The sequence below is a fragment of the Rhineura floridana genome, chromosome 9, assembly GCF_030035675.1.
Source record: "Rhineura floridana isolate rRhiFlo1 chromosome 9, rRhiFlo1.hap2, whole genome shotgun sequence".
Lineage (NCBI taxonomy): Eukaryota > Metazoa > Chordata > Lepidosauria > Squamata > Rhineuridae > Rhineura > Rhineura floridana.
Genome location: NC_084488.1, coordinates 40,264,329 through 40,282,856, shown reverse-complemented (window position 1 = coordinate 40,282,856; position 18,528 = coordinate 40,264,329). Strand labels below are relative to the sequence as shown.

Sequence of the window (18,528 nt, the reverse complement as noted above, 5' to 3'; positions counted from 1 at the left end):
TATGGACAATCGAAAGCCTGTCTTGGCCACCGTCAGAAACATCGAGCGCAGACCTTTTAGACGTTTCAATGCGTACCGCACGTCCCAGCCCTTTCGAGGAACGCGGCCCGGGGGACAAGGCCGTGAGTTCCCAACATATGATTTCCGCTCCTCCAGAGGAGGCTGGAACCGGCGTTTCCCGGGCAGAGGTCAGTACCAGGGCCGCAGAGGCTCCTCTACGTCCTCATACAGGGGAGGGTCTCGACAGCGCCGACAGTATTAATATAATACCAGTTGGGGGCAGGCTCCTTCTATTTGGCAAACATTGGCTAAGCCTTACTCAGATCTCCTGGATCAGAGACCGTTTCTGTTATGGATATGCAATTGAGTTTTGGGCAATACCTCCAGACAAGTTTCATCCCTCCCCTTGTCCCAGGGCACCAGCTAGGCATTGCATCATGCAGACTGCGATACATCATCTCTTGGACATAGCGGCGATAGAGCCAGTCCCCACTGCTGAGAGGTCGGAAGGGGTATACTCCCTCCTATTTGCTGTGCCCAAACGAGATCTTTCATGGAGGGCGGTATTGGACCTCAAGTTCATTAACCGTTTCGTAAAGTATTGCAGGTTCAAAATGGAATTCCTCCACTCCATTACAGACAGCCTGCACGAAGGAGACTTCCTGGTTTCTATCGATCTAAAGGAAGCGTACCTCCATGTGCCCATTTGCATAGCCCATAGAAAATTTCTTCGTTTTGCCTTTGGCTCCCAGCACTTCCAATATCGCGCCATGCCGTTCGGATTGTCGTCTGCTCCGAGAGTGTTTACCGAGGTGCTACTTGTTCTAGTGGCTCACCTTAGGCTTCAAGGGGTCCATATCTACCCCTATCTGGATGATCTTCTAATACGGGCGAGTTCTAGGGAGCGGGCTCAGCGTCATCTAACACTCACGCTACATGTCTTACAGGCCCACGGTTGGCTAGTCAACTTCGACAAAAGCCATCTACAACCAACCCAACGCCTACAACATCTGGGGGCAATGTTGGACACCCTGCAAGCGACTGTGTCCCTGTCCCCAGATCGCATATCTGCTATCACAGACATCGCACGATCTCTGATGCACAAAACATCTGCAGACGTCATGCTTCTAGCCAGGGCTCTCGGAATGTTCGTGTCCACCATCCATATTGTGCCATGGGCTTGAGCCCACACTCGCCAGCTACAGTGGGCCCTGCTGCCCTTCCAACACGACATTGCCACCTCAACCCATCGAGTAATCCCCTTGAGCCCCACACTGCGCTTGTCATTCTGCTGGTGGACAAGAGCACAACATCTCACCCAAGGCACTCCGTTCTGAGAACCCCACAGCACTGTCATTACCACCGATGCCAGCCTCCTTGGCTGGGGAGCCCACTGCAACTCCCAGTTTGTTCAGGGAGTTTGGAACACAACAGAGCAAACTCAGACTGTCAACTGGCTGGAACTAAAAGCTGTCCACTTAGCTCTGCTTCATTTTCAGTCTCGCTTCCACTTGGACCATGTCCTTATTCGAACGGACAACACGTGTGCCAAATCTCATTTAAACAGACAGGGAGGCACCAGGTCCCGACCTCTGCAGAACCTAGCTTACCTCATTTTGGACTGGGCAGAACAACATCTGCAATCCCTAAAAGCAGAACATCTCAGAGGAATTTGGAATGTGACAGCAGACTGGCTCAGCAGACAACAGGTCTTTCCGGGAGAATGGAAACTTCATCCGACCGTGTTCCATCTTCTCCAGTGTCGGTTCGGCATCTTCTCAGTCGACCTATTTGCCTCCAGTCGCAATTGCCAGCTACCCAGGTACTTCGCTCGATACCTGGATACGACAGCGGAAGCGGTGGATGCTCTGTCACTGCCGTGGCCGGAGGGACTATTATACGCCTTCCCTCCAATACCCCTATTAGCCAAAACTTTGAGGAAGGCACGACGCGAGAGGGCACAGCTGGTCCTGATAGCACCATTTTGGCCCCGTCGACCGTGGTTCTCAGAGCTCCTTGCAGTGTCGGTGACGAATCCCTGGCCACTCCCAGTCAGGCCAGATCTCTTATCACAAGGTCCTGTATGGCATCAGGATCCCAAGTGGCTCAACCTAACAGCGTGGCTTTTGAACGGGGACATTTGAGATCGGCTGGCCTGTCAGACGCTATTATTGACATTATTTTGGCTTCGAGAAGACCATCTACCACTCGTATATATCAACATACTTGGGTGGCGTTCTCCAGGTGGTGTCAGTCCCAGAACATTGATCCTTCCAGGGCTACAGTACAACAGGTGCTACAATTTCTTTATAGGGGCCTCATGATGGGACTTAGACCCAACACTTTACGTCAACATGCGTCCACTCTGTCGTCCATTCTCTCAGTGTCCTCCACTGGTGCCCCTATTGCATCACACCTGTTCATCAAACGCTTTCTGAGGGGAACCACTCTACGCTCACCAGCTGTAGTCCACCGCTTCCCTTCATGGAGTCTGTCAAAGGTCCTGCAGGCTTTACAGTGCCCTCCGTTTGAACCTCTTCGGACTGTGCCTTTACGTCTGTTATCCTTCAAGGTCTTGTTCTTGATAGCAATCACCTCTGCCAGACGTGTCTTAGAATTGGGCGCCTTGTCTTCTGCTCGTCATCTCTGTGTCTTTCACAAGGACTCTGTTGTGCTGAAAACTGACCCTTCCTTCCGTCCTAAGGTCAATTCAGTTTTCCATTGCAACCAGGACATAGTTCTGCCATCATTTTGTCCAAATCCTACTCATCCTCTCGAGAAGGCCTGGCGTTCGTTAGACGTTCGGAGGGCTCTCAAGACCTACCTGTCCAGGACTCAGGATATCAGAAGGACCGAGTCTTTGTTTGTATCCTTTAATCCAAGGTCCATGGGGCAAAAAGTAGCTAATTCCACTTTATCCCGCTGGTTGCGTGCATGTATTGCCTTAGCTTATGAGTCCCTTAAGCTTCCTGTACCAGCTAGCATAATGATAATAGCTCATTCAACTAGGTCAGCGGCCACTACGGCTGCTTTTGCTACTAATGCTCCTGCTGCTGCTATCTGCAGGGCTGCTGTTTGGTCTACCCCACACTCCTTTATAAGGCATTATAAAATAGATCGTTATGCCTCTGCCGATGCCTCTTTTGGCAGACAAGTGTTGCAACAGGTTCTTAATGAGGATTAGGATGTGGGTGGTCCCTCCCTGTTATGGGCTGCTTTGGTACATCCCGCTTGATGGCATACCTCCTATGGAAAATGTACCATTGGTCTCACCTGAAGGGTGATTTTCATAGGAGGTATGCCATCACGACCCTCCCAGTTGGAGGATACCTAGATATTTTGTTGGGAATGTTATATATACTTGTTACGCTATTTTATTACATTTATCAGTGAAGTCAAGACTGCTATTGCTGTTATCTCGCTATTTTAGAGTCATATTATTATGAATGTTGCTATTATGTTATGTTCTTGCTGGTAGGCCCGTTGGCCTTTTTTCCTGCATTTTTAGATATTTCTCTTGGACTCGCTGCGAATGAACTGGAGAGTGGGAGGGGCCTGACGTCCCTAGTCTTGACTTCAGAAACATTCTTGCCTTCGGACGATAGGTGGAGTCATTACCCGCTTGATGGCATACCTCCTATGAAAATCACCCTTCAGGTGAGACCAATGGTACATTTTACATACTTACCCTAATCAAATCATTCTTTATGTTTCTATCTCCAATTTATTTTTTAAGATAGATAACTTGGATACACTCTCTTTTAACACTTTTGGTTCCTTTATTTAGCTGGTAACTCTTGCTGGAGATAATTGGTAATTTTGTCAGTGACTTGCACAATGGTATCTTGCACACACAAATTCAGTGAAGGAAGAAACTGATCAATTTTACCTGTCTACATTTTGGATTTTTGACAATTTATGATTCTGTGCATGTGCTGAAATTCCACAAGCCTATGAAATTTGGCCCATGATTCTAGAAGAAGTTAGGATGTGATTGCAAAGGCATGGGGGGTTAGAGTGCGACAGTATAACATCTCAAAACAACCCAAAATGGTTAATGTTGAGACAAAGTTATTTCAGTGCTTGCCATTGAGATAAATGGGATTTATAAAATAATTAATTTCCTAGATAAGACTATAGAGTCCTGCTGGATCAGATCAAAGGCCCATCTAGTCAAACATTCTTTTCTATGTGAATCCTATAAACTGGGCATGAGCACAATAGCTGTTTTCCTTGTGTGAATCCCAGGCAACTGGTATTCAGAGGCATACTGCCTCTGATCCTGGAGGTAGTACATAGCCATCATGAGTAGCAGCCACTGATAGGTTCATCCTCCATGAATTTGTCTAATTCCATCTTAAAGCCATCCAAGTTGGCGGCTATCATCACAACATCTTACGGAATTTACTACCGTAAGATGTAGTGATGACCACCAACTTGGATGGCTTTAAAATGGAATTAGACAAATTTGTGGAGGATAAAGTTACGTATTGCCTTCAGGATCAGAGGCAGTATGCTTCTGAATACCAGTTGGATCATGAGTGAGAGAGGAATATTGTGCTCATGTCCCGCTTATGGGCTTCCCAAAGGAGTGTGGTTAGCTGCTTTGAGAATAAAGTGGGCTTCCCTTTTGTTCTTATCCAGGAAGTCATTATTTTATAAGTTTCATTCCATTTCAATGCAAGAGTTAAACATTTTAGATTGATTTGAGATGTTAGACAGTCTGACATTGACTCATGAACTCTTCCCTGCCCTGGGCTTTATTTATTTATTTATAAAAATATTTGTATACTATTTTGTTAAAAACATCAAAGCGGTTTACAGAACGTTAAAAACAACCATCATAGGATTTTAAAAACCCACTAAAAATACAATACAAAAATCAACTGTTGCAGAAAAAAGCATATTTTTAATGGGCATTTACTACCCTTTCAATTCAGTAAAGATTCAACTTAGTGTAGCTCAAGTATACCAATTCTTGCCCAAATATTCCATTTTATTTTGTACCTAGCCAGTTTGCTCTATGGTTTAATTTAAACTGTTGGGCAAGATGGCTAAGCAATATTTTAAAAGGTATGATTGGCATAAAGGCCAGTGTTTTTCATCCTTAAATATTTATGCTAGACTGGAGTGGGGGGTTGAAATAGAGTATAGGACTATCTCCTATCATTAAACTTTCCACATGCACCAAAATGGAATAATTTAAATTCCATTTTGAAAATCTCTAGGAAGAGTTGTTTTTGACAAAATAGTTCACTGCATTTCAGGATTGAAAATACGTTTGAAGGCAATGACTTGGCTGGGCTCACAATAAAGTGATAACTAAACAAGAATTTGAATCCAGGTTTCTCCAGTTCAACACTCCTATTGAGCCACATTGCTGCTATGACTGCCAGAGTTGAATATTTGTGTGATGCGGTGATGCAAATTAGGGCCAAATTAGATGATAGCAGACTCATGCTTTTAGTGGGAGATCAGATTTTGAGAGCAAAAGAGGGGAAACAAGTGAAGGAAGCTGAGATCTTCCCACCAAGGTTTACTTCTGATATTGGAGCCCAGTTATAGAGAGTTTGTATAACAAGAGCAGACAAGAGGAGCTGAACCCTCCCCCATACACCCTTTCGCTCCGTTGGGTCAAGCTCCCATCAGAACCCCTTGCCCAACTACCAAAGGGGAGTCACTCATGCCAGTCTGTAGCCGTTGCATCTGGTTTGGCCCTTAGACATATGCAACCCTTGAAGACATGTTTCAATACACCTATTTCATTACACATTATATCGTTAACATTTTTTCATACACATTAGCAAATACATAATCAAAACTACATTTTTTTCTCTTTCAGATACACTACAGAGTCTTGTTGGACAGCAAAATGCTCGCCATGGTGTAATCAAAGTATTCAATGCACTTCAAGAAACCAAGGCCAATAAACATCTTCTTTATGTGAGTTACTAACATACTATATGACATGAGTTTGTTTGTTACTTAAATTTACTCTTTCCTTGGGTCGTAACACTAGGATTCTTGGTACTGGCTTCTGGACCTTATCCTTCGCTTGCAGCATTAGCTAGTGTTTTATCCTCTACCCTTTTAGAATTATTTGCAGGATTTGTTTTAATTAGGGATGAGCAAAATCCACTGAAGCGATTTGGGGGACAAAATCCCCTGGAAATTCAGTGTTGTGGTTGAAACTGGGAGGAAAAGGGATCAGCTAAATCAGAGAAATTTACTAATTCTTGATCTTCCCAATCATGCACAATCTATCCAGAGGCCTCTAGGTATCTGCAGACACTGATGAATAATAAGGATTTGGACCTACCCAGCACTACAAAGCCCCCTGGAAGGTTTGAGGACAGGGGGGAAGACCCTGACTTTTGCCATACCCAGGAGGCTTTGAGTGCATCTGTGGTACCTTTGGGGATTTACAGAATTGTGTATGGTACAATTCTAGATGTTCCTTCCTCCAACTTTTAAGAGCATTTTTCTGTGTGGTGTTCCACAGTAATCAATATTCAAATTGATTTTTAATTTAATCAGTGTAATAATTGTAGAGAGCCTTGTGGTGATCTGTGGACTGCCGGCATGCCCCATGGTTTACAGCTGCTTCTTCCTTCCATGTATGCCTCTTGTCTCTGAATTGGCCACTGTGGGGTCCACATGGTACCCTTCAGGGATATGTCTTTTCGACCCGTTAATGACTTAGATTGCAATTACCTGTGCAGAAAAAAACGCAGGATTTTAATATCTTTTCTTTTCCAGGTGGTATTGGAATTGCTGCTAATTGAACTGTGTCCTGAGTTGCGAACTCATTTAGAGCACCTTAAAGCAGCTCAGGTTTGAATCTGCACAAGTGAATTAGTAGAGACATGTCTGTTCTTAATAGCAGGCATGTAACTTATTTCTCTCTTTTCCATAGAGGGCTAGCTGAAGACTACTGAGAATTTGTAGAGTATTTTTTCCTTTAAAGTTCTACGTGGTGCAACGAACACTTGAAAGAACTGATGATATGATAGAATGCCAGCACTGCGTAGTTTCTGGCTTTTAAAAAAAAACTGTAACATGAATAACTCTGTTTAGGATGCATATTGAAATGTAAATGTTAATAGAAGATGTAAGAACTATAGAGTATTTTAAACATTTATGAAAGGCATTTTGCTTTAGTGGTATACCAATAAATGTTGTACAGTTAATTTTCTTGCTGAGGATGATGAACGTTCCTCTATTTTCTTGTTGTATTGAAGAGCCTTGTTGTGCAATATATGTGACGATATTGTGTAAATTTTATTGTTTTTATTTTTACCAAAGATTTCCCATAGTTTGGAGCCTTTGTAAGCAATAAATAACAAAATTAGACTGTAGCGTTTCATAATTAAGCTATACTTTTCAGCTTGCAAATGGGTCAGAGTGCTATTTTCATACAGAATTGCATTAATTGTTTCTGCAAGATGCAGAACGTAGATTTAATGTTGTCATGAAACACATCATGAATGAATTTATGCAGCCTTAAGCACTGTATAAATGACAATCTTGCTAATAACCTCTTGCTTAAACCTCTCATCCCTTCTCTCATGGATGACCGAGGTCTCCAAGTGGGTATTCCAGCTGTGCCTTAAGCCCAGAGACAGGAAACGCCACAGCAAATCTTTGCTCCTCCCCTCGTACTGAGGCTCAGTTCATTTCCTGTCTCAGCTCAGAGTACAGCATTTTGTGAGATCTCTCTTTCTCAATTACTGTTAATGTTGTTTGTATTAATTCTTACCTTACCGTTTGATTACTAGTCTCCTCTGCTTCTCTTCTTTCTTTGTTTCTCTTCGTTGTTACAAAGAAAAAATGTTGTTAATGTTAATATAGATAAAGCGGCAAAGAAAAAGTGTTTTAAAAAGACAAACCTCGGCTCGTCAGCAACCACAAACAGTGTCTGATCATCGAAAAACTCTAAAAAAAATCACCAGCGAGCTCAGCACTGAGGCGATCTTTAGCGGGAAGCTCGTTAGTGGCGCCTGCCATTTTGAATACATTGCCGCCTGTAGCGCCTGCCATTTTAAACAATACGGTGCAACTAACTATTTCTTCAGTTCAAGCCCCTACCATGGCCACTCATAGAGGCAGTAGCTTCACCAGACTTGGCTCTAATTAATAAGACATGGGACGTTCCTATCACAGACAGGCAATATGAAGCGGTAGCTTCTTCTCAGCCCACCAGAACCTCAACACTTACCTCAGTCAGTCTTTTTGAAGCGGTAGCTTCTGATCAACCTGAGGAAATCTTAATACTGGTTTTTAGCGATAGAGGAGCGGTAGCCCCCGCCATTACTGACCATTCTGAGGCGTCAAATAACAACCTGGCATCCCGAAGGGGAACAGTAGCCCCCACTATGGGAACGGTGGAAAAACCTAGAGCTGAAAGGGGAGCAGTCGCCCCCGCCATTATTCAGCTTACTGAGCCACTAGCTGTTCCGTTGATGTCCTGAAGGGGAGTGGTAGCCCCCGCTATGGGACCTTTGGTCTACTCTGCCACGTATTTATCCCAAAGGACACCGGTAGCCCCTGCCATGGGTGCAATGCAAGCAAGTTTGCAGATCCAGCGTGATCATTCACCAGAGCCCCCACGCTTGACCTCTAGTGTTGTCCATAATGTGGAATCTCTTTCCTCTGAAGAGGAGATGAGGCCATTATTTTCTGACAGGGCAGCACATCTGGGTGTCTCTGCACCCCCCAATTTGATTTTGCACCAACCACAAGAGCAAAACCCACTATCTGGGCTTTTCACTCCTGAGGTGATTCAGCAGCTCAAGGACGCTATGATAGGTGACCTGGCAGCTGAGCTGGTCAGAGGGCAATCATCAAAATGTGCCCATTCTCCTGCCCAAGAGAACACACAGTCAGTCCAATACTTAGCTAAGAGGTTGGCAGGCAGTCAGTGTCAAGAGAATAGAGCTTCACCATCCCTCTTTGCAGCTGTCAGAGGACTGAGTTCTGCTATGCCTCCCATCCTTCAATCACAGGATGATAGTCAACTTCCAGACGTGGAAGGGGAACCCATATGGGACGAGCAGGAATGGAGCAAGGAGTCGGGTCATGAGAACTCAAATTTCCTCCAGGCTTTTTACAGATCTTTACTACGCTCCATTATGTGCTAAGGTGTTAGCTGCCCTGGATTTATTACCTCACTACCACTACCACCACCAGCAACAACAACCTCTACCTAAGAGTGCTATGGTCTTGCCAGCCACTACTAGGATAAATAGGGGTATTCCACTTCCAGCCTCAGTTAAGACCTTAATGAAATCTGAATGGGATATTCCTCTTCAGTGTAGGAAGGGAATTAGTTACACCAATAAATATTATGTTCTGGAACTTGAAATGATGGAACAGCTTCGCACACCAGCAGTGGACGGTCCAATCTCTGCTTTACTTCCCTGGGATGGGGATGCGCAACTGAAGGATCCTAATGAGCATAGATCAGACTTGACCCTTAAAAGATCGCATGATGCTAATGCACTGGCAATCCGAGCCTCTGTTTCAGCCTCTGTTTTTGCTAGGGCATCGCTCTTGTGGGTGGAGGATCTTTTGGATAACATGGATCAAGATCCTGCTAGGATTTAGAAGACCTTGCTGAAAGATGATCCTTGATGTTTATTGCTGATGTGACTATGGATTCCAATCAATTTTTGTGCAGAGCTATGGTGGCAGCAGTAGTTGCCCGCAGGCATCTCTGGCTTTCCCACTGGGATGTGAATGCTTCATCTAGAACAACATTAGCTTCTGTTCCTTTTTCTGGTTACAAGCTGTTTGGAGAGTCAGCATTAAAAGATGTCCTAGTTGAGTCTAGGGATAAAAAGAAGGCCATGCCATCACAGCGAAGGGATCGGCATTTATATCGTCACCCCTCTGGTTCCTTCCAGTTTCAGCACAACTTTTGTCCTTTCAGATCCAATGGAAGAGGTTGTGATTTCAGAAACTCACATCCTGCATGGAACAAAACAAGATTCCCAACGAAAGCTCCCCAATCCTCCTTTTCCCATAGCTATCCCAGCCAAGAACGCCCAGGGCGTCAGAATCAGCAACGTTTCTGACTCCGCCCAATTACTACCGGTGGGGGGAAGGTTAGGTCAGTTCTCCCATCATTGGAGGGAAACCACCCAGGACAAATGGTTTTTATGTGTGGTTCAAGAAGGTTACAAAATAGATTTATTGCAGTATCCGCCTGCCAGGTTCCTTCCGTCTCCCGTCCCCAAATCCACACTGAAGTTTCAGGCAGTGTCCAACGAGATCCTCCATTTGCTAAATATCTCAGTGATAGAGGAAGTGCCTTTAGAAGAATTTTTCTCAGGGCTTTACTCAGTTGCCTTCTTAGTGGGGAAGAAGGATGGATCCTGACGCGCAGTATTCGACCTCAAATTTCTCAATCAATTTGTTACCCCACACAGATTCAGGATGGAGACCCTGTCATCAATCAGGGAGGCCCTACAACCTTACAATTTTCTAGTGTCCATAGACCTCAAGGAGGCCTATTTATGTGTCCCAATGTTTCCTGCACATCGCCATCTCCTGCGATTTTATTACAACGGCCTCCATTACCAGTTCAAAGCACTACCTTTCAGACTTTCATCAGCCCCCAGGGTATTTACCAAGATTATGGTGATGGTAGTCGCCAACCTCCAGCTACAGGGGCTGCATGTTTATCCTTATCTGGATGATATCCTAATAAGATCCAAATCACTTACTCAAGCACGAGAAGACGTTCAGATAGTGTTGGCTCACCTAAAAGATCACGGGTTTTTGGTGAACAACCAGAAGAGCCAACTCAACCCGTCACAGATGATCCAACACCTGGGGGCAACGCTAGACACAATCACTCCATTTATCTTTCAGATGAGAGAATTCAAACAATAGTGAACCTAACTTCTACAATTTCTCACAGTCAAGTGGCAGATGTTATACTACTTGCAAAACTGCTAGGCATGATGACCTCGGCCATGGGCATTGTGCCTTGGGCACGTCTCCATTCTCGGCTGCTGCAGTGGCTTCTCCTTCAGTTCCAGCAGGACATCGCATGCTGCAGGCACAGCTGTGTGCGCATCACAACCTCTGTGAAGGAATTGTTGCACTGGTGGGCAACCCCGCTACAACTTCAGATGGGTGTTCCATTGCAAGATCCTCCCCGGTCGATCATCACAGATACGAGCCTCAAAGGTTGGGGGGCACATTGTCAGGGGTTCCACGTCCAGGGAACATGGTCGTCACTGGAAGCTCGTCAAAGCATCAATTGGTTAGAGCTACGGGCTGCACATCTAGCCCTCTGTCACTTTGTCAGTCTACTGCAATATCCAGATGTCCTCATACGGACCAACAACACAACAGTCCGGGCTCACCTGAACAAGGAGGGTGGCACATGCTCACCTGAACTGCACACGGAGGCAATGGCACTACTGTCCTGGGTGGAGTTCCGTGTAACGTCCCTCAGGGCAGAATACATTCAGGGCAACCTGAACATAGCAGCAGATTGATTAAGTCAGCAACAAATGTTTCCGGGAGAATGGGCTCTCAACAAGACGGTGTTTCGTATGTTGCAAGCAAAATTCGGCAGGTGCAAGGTAGATCTCTTTGCGTCCAACACAAATCATCAACTCCGCTGTTTTTTCTCTCGATATATGAGTCACAAAGCCGAACAAGTGGACGCTCCATTGCCAAAGGGGCTGTTGTATGCCTTTCCGCCAACTCCGCTGCTATCCAGAGTCCTAAAGAAGATACGATCAGAAAAAGCCAGAGTGGTGCTAGTAGCCCCATATTGGCTGAGACGCTCCCGGTTCTCGGAGATAATCCAGTTGTCCGAGTCCCACCCTTTCCATCTTCCGAAATGGCAGGACCTGCTTTCTCAGGGATTGCTGTTTCATCTGGATCTGCAGTGGCTCCATCTAGCTGCTTGGAAATTGAACGCTCACGGCTGTTAAGGTCGGGCATGGCCGGATCAGTGGTGAACACCATTTTGTCTGCAAGAAGGCCTTCCACACTTTGCAGCTACCAAAGCACATGGAAAGTTTTTTCACAGTGGTGTTCAAAGCAGGGACTCAATCCGGAAAAGATGACGATCCAAGATGTATTGCTATTCCTTCCGGAAGGTTTGCAGATGGTCCTGCGCCCAGCCACATTGAAAAGTCAGATGTCGGCTTTATCTTCCATATTATCAGCTCCAGGATCGGTGACCTTGGCTTCCCATTTTTTGGCAAAGCGGTTCCTTCACGGCGCCACTCTAATCAGTCCTCCAGTTATACATCACTTTCCAACCTGGAGTTTACATAAAGTTCTTACTGCTCTTCAAAAACATCTGTTCGAACCATTAGGCACTATATCTCTAAAAATGCTTTCCTTCAAAACAGCTTTTTTGGTGGCTATTACATCAGCAAGACGTGTGTCTGACCTGCAAGCCTTATCAGTTCAAAAACATCTATGCACTTTTCATAAAGACAGAGTAGTGCTGCGCAGTAGACCTGATTTCATCCCTAAGGTCTACACCTTTTTTCACAGAAACCAGGAACTAATACTACCTTCTTTCTGCCCTAATCCTTCTCACCCCAGGGAGAAGGCATAGCATTCTCTAGACGTTAAGACGTGCACTTAAAGTCTACATTAATAGGACCAAGCCATTCAGACAATCTGATTCTCTATTTATATCTTTTCACCCAGGCACTATGGGGAAAAAAGTCACAGCAGCTACCCTAGCTAGATGGATTAAGGCATGCATATCATTAGCATCCGAGGCTCTTCATATACCATCCCCTTTACGCATTACAGCACATTCACTATATCCGCAGCCACATCGGCAGCGTACTCCATAAATGCTCCCATTTTAGACATTTGCAGGGCAGCAGCGTGGTCTACGCTCAGTACATTCACAAAGCATTATAAGATTGACCTTTTAGCCTTGGCAGAGGCCTCATTTGGCTGTAGGGTCCTACAGCAGGTGTTATCTCATTAGGCCCGCCCTAGGTCTGCAGCTATAGTATGTCCCACTTGGAGACCTTGGTCATCCATGAGAGAAGGAACAGTTTGTTCTTACTGTAAACGGTATTTCTTCATGGATGACAAGAGGTCTCCAAGGCCCACTCATACAGTAACTCGTGTGGTGGATGGGACTAAGTTCGTTAGATGCCATGACTCCTTTCTAGGAATTTATCGTTCAGGTCACTTGACCTTGTTTTTTCTATGTTTATGTTCTGGATGCATATTCTCCCATTCTGAGCTGGTACTTGAGGCTGATATCTAGAGCTTTGCAAGAAAAGAACTGAGCCTCAGCATGAGGGGAGGAGCAAAGATTTGCTGAGGTGTTTCCTGTCTCTGGGCTGAAGGCAGAGCTGCAATAACCGCTTGGAGACCTCTTGTCATCCATGAAGAAATACCATTTCTCTTCCTTCTTGATAATATCCATGGGTATTTTCTTTAAGTGTGTCCCTTTTTAAAAGGCTATTAAATCAGTATCTGATTTTTATGCTAAAGTTGCCCGTTCGTCACTACAGACATTTGCTTCTTCTTGTTGGAGCACGGGTGTGGTCTGAACCTTAATTCATAACTTAGTCAAGCTAAGAAATATGGCAAGATTTTCAATGCCTGAATGGCCCCAAAGGCATTTGGTCTCTAGTACTGTAACAGATGCAGAAAACATCATTTTAAATTACTACTTCCTAGAGAAGTGCCACAATACAAGAAGTATAGCTGCTTTGCTTTCCATGTGTGTGGCTGGGGTGTATGTGTTTCGATCCTTCAGCAGCCCAGAACATGGCCCCTAAAGCCTCATGGGGAAGAAAACTGCTCAATAGTTATCAGATTAGCAAGGAACTTGATGGTACAATTACAAATGCACAGGTGTGTCACAATGCAGAAATCATCCCAACTTGTCCAAGACCTGAACCCATGGCTTACTTTGATTCTGTAGAGCACTATCCACACATGGAAGAAGTTTCAGTGCTCACCAGCTTCATGCAGCTGCCCGACAGGCATGCCCAACAAGTAGACTCTAACTAAACTGTAAAGCTAAGTATCTACAAGGTGTGTTACTGTTCAGCAATACTTGAAAGGTCCAGTACAGGACTTCCCAACAAAGTTTTAAATGTAAAGGATGGTTCAATTGTTTAATTCCAGTGTTTTTTTTGGAATGTGCAATTAATGACTAAATAGGGAGGAGTAGGTATCTGGGGACATTTAATAGTCTGGCCTTGGATTTTTTAATAGTTGTAGGCAAAGACAGATGTACTAAAGGATCAGCACTTAACCTTTATTATGTAAACTGCTTGTGGCCCTCCAGATGTTGTTAGATTCAGCTTCCATGAACCTCAGTCAGCATGGCCACAGGGATGATGAGAGATGTAGTCCAGCAGCATTTGGAGGGCCACAGGTTCCCCATCTCTGATGTAAATCAAGTAACAGAGTTACAGTTCTGAATTTAATAACGTTTGACTAAAACTTTATGGTTAGCTCACACTGAAAGAAACACTATACTTCACTTCTAAATGAAGGAATGAGACATCAAAACATTATTTATCTAAAGAACATTCACAATAGTCATGATTTATCAAAAGCTGAATGACAGTTGACAGTAGTTATAAAGAAAAACTGCTGGAACTTACTCAAATTCATCAAAATGATACTCTAAATTCTTCCATGATTAGCTGTTAGCTCAAGATCAGCAGCTATAGCTGGGTCCAGTCTGCATGCCTTTAAAACACAAAGGTGAATTAGATTGACCATAATAGGAAATACACTTTATACATTCAGTCCGTTATATAAAGTTTATACTATAAATCTACTATACATGCAGTTTTTAAAAATACTTTGAATAAAAACCAAAAATGCACTTAATGAATCCTTCATCCACTTTCTTTTTAAAAATTCCTTCCAAGATGGGACAATGAACTAAAATATAGCAAGGATGTGGACCTCTGAGACAAGTCATCCATCACATTTTTTCTATTATTGCTTGTTGCTGAACGTATACATTTGGTCTTACATAGTAAGTAGAATCAAGTGTAGAACCTTTTGTGCATGGCAGAGTATCACATCTGTGAATGTATTAGCATGTTGGAGAAAAGGCCAGACTAAATTCTTTAAACTTTCTAAATATGTGGAGATTTTTCTTCGGGTAGCATTCACACCTGAATACACCACCTGGAGCCTAAAGTAAAATATTGCACTTAATTCTTCTGATTTTGTGTAAATTGGCCTAAGTGATGTCATTTTCTTTTCAAATGAGATGCAGTTCCTCTAGCTCACATTCTTGACAAGATAGATCACTGGTTATTTGTGGTAGACATTGAAATAAATACATTTTCAGAAGAAAAATATCTTGTTCAGTATCCACAGAATTGCGGCATAAAGCTGTTGTTACACTCTGGAGCAGTTACCAGCAAGTAGATATTGAACTGATTACAAACTGACACATCAACAATTTCAAACAGCTTCTATCTTGTAGGTGCTGGCATGCACACTTCTAATCAGATACAAATATTTAAAGAGAAACTGGTATATTCCCACTTCAGCTCGTCATTCTAAGTGTATTCCTTAGTGGCTGCATTATGTGTGCATTGATTGTGCATACAACTCGGATCACAGCACACATACTCCACAGTGATGGAATGCTCATGCCGGCCACATAGAGAATATTAACAGAGGCTGTATTGGTATGGATTACGTTGTGAGGTAGTGTAAATGAAACAATGTTTGTTGTCATTTTTTAATATTTTATTTTGCTTTTACAATAATACCAACAATAACAAATATAAACACTTATGGTTTGACATATGAATCTGTGATACTTTGTTGCCATTTATGGCAAATTTATATTATATTTTCTCTTACATATGGGTAGATTCACATGACCACAGCGTTAAGTGAGCTTTGAAACCCTCCTACGATAAGGTAAGTGAGGAAGACTCTTTGAAAGAATTGTAACATGCAGTGGGTTTTCAACCACATGCTAGACTAATATAGTGTATGTTGAATGCTGGATTTCCCCTCTGGGAGGATCACACCACAAGGTGACTACAAAAATTGCTCTCTGGTATGGAGAAAGGAGACATGTAAATTGATATTCGTTCATATTTGACATACACACATACATTGTTGCACTCCAGTTTGTGTTGTATATGTGTGTAACTAATGAACATTAATTTATGTGACTCCTTTCTCCATACAATGTAGTGACTTGGGAGTTAATATCACTGAACTCAATGGGACTTACTTCTGAGTAGGCATGTGCAGGAATGCAGTGTAACATTTTTACTTTAGGAACATTTTTTTAGTGCATAATTTTGTCCTATAAAACTGTTGCAAATGTGATAGGAAACAAAAACGGGGGCAGGAGAAGTAAAATCCGAACAATTCTTCTCAAAGAATTAACAGAGTTAAAGCAACATACCTTAGAATAATAATTTTTAGCTGCCGCTAAATCTTGTTGTGTTCCTAGGCCAAGCTGGAAGCATCTAGCCAAGTAGAAAGAAGCCATAGCAAGCCCTCTTTTTATGTAAAAAGGAAGGCAGTCTGTTGTCTTTGCTATCTTTTCAACATCATCATTTTCTGCTGTTCTGTTTGGATTCCCGACACATGGTAAAAGAAGAGTTATTTTTAGAACAAATAGGAATAACTTGTATACTCAATGAATGCATTTTCGTGCCAAAATCTTTGTGTCCTTTCGCCGCTTTTCACACACAAATCAAGAAACAGGAAATGGACTGTTAAAGCCCTACTCCTTGTGCATAGCAAGAGGGAGAGGCTCTTGTCATAGCTTTTCCCCTTATGCACCTTGTCTTCTCACTCCCATTTGCCTCAGTTGCATAAAGAGCATGTTCATAGACCGTCTGTTGCTATTTACTCCTCAGCGAAGGTGGGTGAGTGGGAGGGAGGGAGGGAGCTAAGAGCAATTTGCGTGTGTCTGAGAAAATAGCTAAACTGCAATAGAAGGGGAAGGCTGCTATTCTCATTTCGGAGGAGGAGGCAGCAGTTAGAGGTCTTTGTCTCTGCATGGGCTTGCAGGGACATGGTGGGGGCAGACAGTGTTCAGGGCTTTTTAGATGATACTTAAGATCACTTACACACGTACACCCCCCTGGTTTAGAGGAGGTACATCAACATTTTCTCCCCCCTTCATAATACTAAAATGTGGGGTCATCAAAGGTAATTGATTCACAGTAATTCAGAATAGACAAAAGAAAGTACGCACAATACACCATTAATAATGGAATTTGGGTTCACAAAATGTATGATGGGTCTTGGCTTAGATGGCTTTAAAAAGGGATTAGACAAATTGATAAAGGTGTAACAGCTGTCTGCTATGATTGCTAAATGTAACCTCCATATTCTGAAGCAACATATACATCTGCTGCTTGAAACAGCGGAGGTGATTTCCCTTCATGCCCTGCTCATTGGCTTCCAACTATGGGACTAGATGGGACTGGTTCGTCTGATCCAGCAGGGTTTTTCTGATGCTTTTAATGTTCTCGTCCTTCAGGCCATGCCCAATTAAAAAAAAAAAGACAGCTGTTAAGTCATTAACTGACTGAGGCCTAGCCCTCTTGGTCCATAGCATATGACATAGATACATTACTGTCTCTTTTTATTGCATATGCCAAATTGTTCTTTGCCTAACACTATACTCTCTGTTTTACTTGGGAGGTGGGTAGGTGCTGATTTAGAGACTGTGCCAATCTCTCTTTCTCTCCACTGCTGCTGGTTCCAGTCCTGACATTAGAAATTAACAGTAAACCTAGACTTCAGTTACAATATTTAAAACACACTCCAGGGAAAATTTCCTGGACACCGTACTTTGTCATGATCTCACAGCAAAGCAATCTAATCATGGGTTTGGAGAACTAAGCACCAAACTAGACATGATGTTATCCACGTTGTTTGGCTCTGTGTGTGTGTGTGTGTGTGTGAAACAAATAGCAGACATTAGAGGGAGGGTACTGAGACCATGCTGTGTGGGTTGTAGGAGGAAGGCTTTCATTGCCCCTCCTGTGCTACCAATCCTCATTGGCAGCCTCCCCTCTGCTTTTTGAAATGGGAAGAAAGCTCCCATTGGAACCATTCCCAGAACACCAGCTATTTGTAACAAAAAACAACCAACTGTACAAGGCCAGACAATGTGTATAATGGCATGCTGATTTTGTCTCTAAGATTTCACAGTGGTATAGTGTCACCTTTGAGTTTCAGAAATGTCAGCAGGCACCATTGTGAGATTTAGGCTGCAATTGTACATACACTTTCCTGGATGTAAGCCCCACTGAACAAAGTAGGACTTACTTCTGAGTAAACATGCACAGAATTGCACCTGTAGAAAAAATGTTACATGCATAATTCTTGTTAGAAACCAGGTAGGAACAAGTGTTCCCAAATGTCTTTGTAGCAGACCTTTTAACAAGAAATCATCTAGAAATTAAGGACACAATGAGGATGCTGAATCCTTTCTCCATTCTTAGAAGACATCCAAGTGCTTTAAAACTAGGGGTGGATGCTGTATTGCTAAAGTAACCCTTG

General features: G+C 43.4%; 2 protein-coding genes across 15 annotated transcripts in view; one reads left to right on the top strand and one right to left on the bottom strand.

Moving 5' to 3' along the window:
- The window catches only part of SNX25 (sorting nexin 25), a 138,386-nt gene extending 122,474 nt beyond the window's left edge, over nucleotides 1-15,912 (top strand). For 4 of the 8 annotated variants that reach the window (XR_009757724.1, XR_009757722.1, XR_009757720.1 and 1 more), the window contains exons 18-20: nucleotides 3,509-3,657; nucleotides 5,843-5,943; nucleotides 6,760-6,834. Coding sequence is in view for 3 of the 8 variants with exons in the window: in XM_061582895.1 (XP_061438879.1) it covers nucleotides 3,509-3,657; nucleotides 5,843-5,890 (197 nt within the window). In the remaining 5 variants the exon portion in view is untranslated. The other 4 variants (XR_009757721.1, XM_061582896.1, XM_061582897.1 and 1 more) reach the window with 4 other exon arrangements.
- Nucleotides 4,499-18,528, bottom strand: part of LRP2BP (LRP2 binding protein) — a 36,455-nt gene continuing 22,425 nt past the window's right edge. For 5 of the 7 annotated variants that reach the window (XR_009757728.1, XR_009757725.1, XR_009757729.1 and 2 more), the window contains exons 8-11: nucleotides 16,412-16,577; nucleotides 14,625-14,712; nucleotides 7,765-7,809; nucleotides 4,499-6,714 (exon numbers count right to left, since the gene is read on the bottom strand). Coding sequence is in view for 1 of the 7 variants with exons in the window: in XM_061582900.1 (XP_061438884.1) it covers nucleotides 14,647-14,712; nucleotides 16,412-16,577 (232 nt within the window). In the remaining 6 variants the exon portion in view is untranslated. Of the gene's footprint in view, nucleotides 6,715-7,759; nucleotides 7,810-14,624; nucleotides 14,713-16,411; nucleotides 16,578-18,528 lie in introns of all 7 variants that reach the window. The other 2 variants (XR_009757726.1, XM_061582900.1) reach the window with 2 other exon arrangements.